The following is a 5,228-nucleotide window of genomic DNA, read 5'->3' on the forward strand; positions in this document are numbered from 1 at the left end:
CATGTCCCCCCCCCCGGCTCTGGGCCGGGAGACCTCAGGCCGCCCCCTCACCCACAGGGCTTCACAGGGACCTCAGGCCACTCCCCTCCATGGGGCTTCATGGGGACCTGAGGCTGTGCCCCCCGCCAGAGGGGCTTGACAGGGGTGGGGCTGTCCAGGTCTGGGTCTTACCCAATGGGAGTGGGGCCGACCGGATCTGGGTCTCCTGAGTTTTCGAAGTGCATGCAGGTGGTGGGCAGGGATTTGACTCTGGGTCCCACGGTGCACCCCAGACTCTGACAAGAGGGAGATTTTCTTATACACTTTACTGATTTTCTTTCATCTCTTCTATTATAGAGAAAAGGCAAATAGCAATATTGAAATATTTCCTCTAATTAATTCCCTTTTGATGTGCACGAATTTTGTGCACCGGGCCACTAGTAGATAAATAAGTGGATTACTAACATGTGTGTTTGACGAAAGCCTGGGAAGAATTTTAGGCCATGGTCTGAAAGTTGATGTTGCTTCTATTTTTATTTAAAGCAGAGAAAAAAAGTGGATATTGCAAGACTGTTTACATATAGTCCTTGGTTCCCTTTAACATGTGATTTCCTGTAAGTTTTGGTCTCTCCTTCACCCCCACTGGGTTTCCAATACACCCCCCCTTTCCTCTCACCCCAAGATACACAAAAATTGTAAACCTCATAACACACATTGCTAATGAGATTGTTTTGAAATTATTCAAACCCAGTAGGAAATCAGTTGAAGAAAAAATTAAAGGGAAGCATAAGGCTAGAGGAAAATTATAACCACATGTCTGATCCAGGTATAAGTGGGTTCATTATAGAATTTTACCCAGCCCAGGATACATGAGAGGTAAGGTCTGGTACCCCCTGCTCACGTATATGAGACTTAGACTATGAGAAATGTTAAAGAACTACAGGGTAGTTTAGAATGTGTTTGTGTGTTTTAATAGCTTGGGGCATGTAACAGTTAATTTTTACTGTAAGACATTATCTCAATACTTAATGTTTTAAACAACAGTGAGTCGCTTATGAATCTATGGGTCAGCTGTGCCATTTACTGATCTGGGCCAAACTTGGCTGATCTTGGCTGCATTTGCTCACATGTCTGCAGCCAGCCTGTGGGGTGGGGCAGCTGCTCGGGGCTGGCATTGTCTGTGATGGCCTCGGCTGGGCCACCTGGGAAGACTGGGACTCTCTCCAATGGTCTGCTACCATCCAGTGGACTAGCCTGGACTTGCTCACGTGGCAGCAGCAGTTCTGAGAGACAGTGGAAATGTGTGAGGCTTCTTAAAAGTTTGGGCGTGGAGCTTCTGCCACTTCTGCCACTTTCTCTTGCCCAGAGGAGTCCTGAGACCGGACCGAATTCAAAGTGGAGGGAAAGCAGACTCCCGCCCTTGAACTCCCCGTGATAAGCATGAGGAGCAGGGATGAAAGGAGGAACAAAGGCTGGTGACCACTTTTGCCATCTGCCACAGGGGAAATGAAATAGAATCATCCTGTGAAGTCATCCGTGTAACCCAATCAAGACTTTGTTATCCCTCCCCCTGCAGGTCCTCTCCTCTCTTCCTGGCAAGTGAGAGTCCAGGAATAAAGTCTTGCTTTAGTTATAGGGGTAGGGACCAAGGCACAAGGGCCAGATAGAGCATTTTTGTTTTGTTTAACCCTGTGGTAGATTGCAAAAGTGGTCCTCTCCTCCTCCTCCTCCTCATCCTCCTCCTCCTCTTCCTCCTCTTCTTCTCCTTCTCTTCCTTCCTTCTCCTCCCCCTCCTCTTCCTCCTTCTCCTTCTCCTCCTTGTCTTCCTCCTCCTTTTCCTCCCTCCCCTCCTCCTCCCCCTCCCTCTCCTCTTCTTCTCCTTCTCCTCTTCCTTCCTTCTCCTCCCCCTCCTCTTCCTCCTTCTTCTCCTCCTTGTTTGCCTCCTCCTCCTCCCTCTCCTCTCCCTACTCCTCCCTCCCCTCCTCCTCCCCCTCCTCCAACAAGGCTGGAAGAAATCAGCAGCTTCGCTGCTTGGGTTCTAATCTGTTCTTATAGCAAGAAACTCTTCTCATTGCATCCACTGTCAAAGTGTATTTCAGAAACCAGATCCTCCTCCTCCCATGCCTGGCCAGCAGGGACTCGCTGGCTGTCTGCAGCCATCTCTCTGAGATGGTGGTGGGTGATTCGACGCAAGCCTGATAGAGCGTTGCGAGTCTATTTCTATTTGACTTTCATTATCCAGGCCAGAGCTTGAGGCTTTCTTGTGTTTTGCTGCTGCTGCTGCTGCTGTTGTTGTTGTTGTTGTCAGTCCCAACACACATAAAGCCATCCCTGTAATGAGAAATGTTTTGCTGAAACCTGCAACGTGTATGCTTTTATCTCAGACTCAAGCAGTCACCATCAGGTGGTCCTGCGAGATGGCAGGTAAGTCACACTGTAGTACCCACCCTGAGGCGCATGCTCAGAGTCCACAGCTGAAGAAACTGACTCCTACTTTTACTAAAGCGCCGTCCTTCTAGCCACAGACCCTTTCAAGGCAGTGCTGATCTCCGAGCCCAACGGGCAGGAAGGAAATAAAAGGCATCTAAGGTTCTTTGTGTGAGATGTGCCACACCCTGGCCCGTCAGCCCTCCGGTGCACACACCCATTCCAGGTTCAGGGCAGCAGCAGACTTGATAAGACCTCGGCCTTCCGCTGTGTTGGCTCCTTTCATCCCCATGGCGCTAGCTGGCAGGCAGGCTGTGGACCGCTTCGTTCCTGCATCTCCGAGTGTGGCCCAGCCCTACAGCATCCGCACAGGAAACGGCTGGCAGATGGGGAGTGGCGTGGCAGGTCAGCCCACGTCTACAGCGCCTCTTTGTTTCCTAGGTCCAACGAGGGACCCCGTCAGCTCTCCGTGTGGAATACTCCCCATCAGAGTCACGACATCCCGCGAAAATACATCTTCAGTGAGGAGGGAGGACGAATCCAGCCGGGCCTGGGGGCCCCCCAGGACATCCCTCTCCCTCCCCGGAGGAGAGAGCTCCCCGCCTCGCTGACCACCAACGGGAAGGCGGACTCCCTGCAGGGAGCGCGGACCTCGGTGATGCAGGAGCTGGTGGAGCTGGAGAAGCAGATCCAGGTGATCCGGCAGGAGCTGCAGCTGGCAGTGAGCAGGAAAGCGGAGCTGGAGGAGTACCAGAGGGGGCGCCGGACTCGTGAGTCCTAGGCAGCCACGCTGCGTCCCCTCGGCCCCTGGCCTTCCTTGGAGCCCTGGGGACACCTCGGGATGCTCTTTTGTAACCACTGACGAAGGTATGGGGAGCTGAGGTCTGGGTCTTAGAGGTCAAGTCCGCCCCGTCCGTCGGGCTGCAGCTCTTCCCACGCTCACCCTCAAGGTGTCCAGGGTAACGGCCTTCCAGGGCAGGAATCCTACACTGGTCAGGAGTGAGCTCGGGGCCAGGGATCTGCGACTAACAGACAACCCCAGCTCCGGTAGCCTCCCACCAGGTGCCACAGGACTACTTCTGGTTTCCAGCCCTTTCTCTGCACTGACAACAAGGGATACAAAATTGTTACTCATTCCCTTGTCTTACTGGGTTGTTGGTTTTATTCTCAGTATAGAACAGGGTTGCCACGATTGTGGTTTTGACACAACTCCCCAAACTAGATTTGTTCCTGCATTGTGAATGGGGCACAGGGTCAGAGCTAGAGAAGCGAAGGACGGGGAAGTGGGTGTTTCCAGACACTGGCTGAACTCATCCGTATCGCGGCTGGCCCAGGCTCGATTAGATCCCGTAGAGCCTCATTTCTCAGAAGGCCCCAGCTCTCTGACACCATCCAGACATTTAGTAGGAATATGTTTACCTGCCGTTAAGCACGGGGACAGGGATGGGGTGAGCGGGGACAGAGGACAGGCCAAAGAGGCATTAACAATAGACGCTGTGCTTTTAGAACAAAAGCTCTGGGCCAGGAAAGCAATCTGGCTGAGAAATGAACAGGACTACGCTTCCAGCCCAGCTGAGCATCTCCACGGCAGCACGTGCCTTCTGTAAAGGAGAGAGAGAGAAACAGGGCAAGGATGCGGCCTTAGGATGCAACTGGAACATCCCTGCTTATTGTAACTGGGGGTTTAGCGAACGTGATCTGCAAACCACATACCAGGCCGTTCAGATCAGCGGTCACTTAGCTCTTAGATCTAAGAACCCCAAATGCGAGCCTCGAGCTCGTGAACAGCACAGACTGCACCGTTCGGAAATGAGCCCTGTGCTTTTCATATCTCTATTGATAGCAGCCAAGTTCGTCTCCCGGCCTCACGCCCACTTTTCTCTGAGGAGCTGTGAATAGGTTTGGTCCCTCCGATTCTCTCCCAGTCCTCATCGAACGCTCTTAAAAGATTGTTATCAGGAAAAACAAGAAAAAGATTACTATCAGTAACCTGGCTGTACAACGGCTCGGACATGCAGGAAGGTAAAGGCATATGGGAACTAGGGAACATCAGCTCCCAAAGTCAGTGTAGACAGAATCGTCTAGGAACTCGTTAGAATGCTGGTTGTCCGGACCCTTCCTTCCCCAGAGGGTGGGCGGGGACAGGGGAGAGACTGGAGGTGAGCTCAGAACCTCCCGCTAACCCACACCCCCAGGTGACTGACACGTGTGGTCCAAAAATTACTCTTCAGGAAACACCAAAGGTGTGGCAGTCCCAGACAATGGGAGAAGTGAGAAGAGCCTTTCTGAGAGTCTTATTTCTTGTTTTAAAATCTTTATTGTTGAAAGTTTTACATATGTCCCCTTTTCTTTCCCATTGACCCCTTATAGCCCGGCCCTGTCCCCCGCCCCAGGCCTCCAGCCCCCTGTTGGCTGTGTCCATGGGTTATGCCTATATGCATACAAGTTCTTTGGTTGATTGCTTCTCACCCACTCACCCTCCCTCACCTTCCCTCTGAGATTTGACAGGCTGTGTGAGAGTTTTATAAAAACTTCAGCACACACCTGCTGACTCACCTTCTGTACAGCCCCTTCCTCCCACCCCCACCCTCACCCCTACTCTGCCCCATTCCATGTAGGACTAGGCTTCCTTGTGTTTGAATGATTTGCTTTATCTTCTCAGTACTCTTTGTTGCACCCCCATCCATGTGAAGGCCACAGGGAGTTCGCAGCGCTGAGCCAAGCACTGGTGCCCTGGAACAGCTGCCCGTCACTGGGAGGGCACAGCCTACTTTTTGAATGGACTCCCTGCACTGCCACCAAGAGCTACCCAGTCTCCCAGG

General features: G+C 52.3%; 1 protein-coding gene across 1 annotated transcript in view; it reads left to right on the forward strand.

Moving 5' to 3' along the window:
• Positions 1 to 4,761, forward strand: part of GRIN3A (glutamate ionotropic receptor NMDA type subunit 3A) — a 158,984-nt gene extending 154,223 nt beyond the window's left edge. The window contains exon 10 of the mRNA XM_015560455.1: positions 2,848 to 4,761. Within this exon, the coding sequence (XP_015415941.1) occupies positions 2,848 to 3,187 (340 nt within the window). The 3' untranslated portion in view covers positions 3,188 to 4,761. The remainder of the gene's footprint in view (positions 1 to 2,847) is intronic.
• The last annotated feature ends 467 nt before the right edge of the window (positions 4,762 to 5,228 follow it).

The sequence above is a fragment of the Myotis davidii genome, unplaced genomic scaffold (assembly GCF_000327345.1).
Source record: "Myotis davidii unplaced genomic scaffold, ASM32734v1 scaffold534, whole genome shotgun sequence".
NCBI classification, from domain to species: Eukaryota; Metazoa; Chordata; class Mammalia; order Chiroptera; family Vespertilionidae; genus Myotis; species Myotis davidii.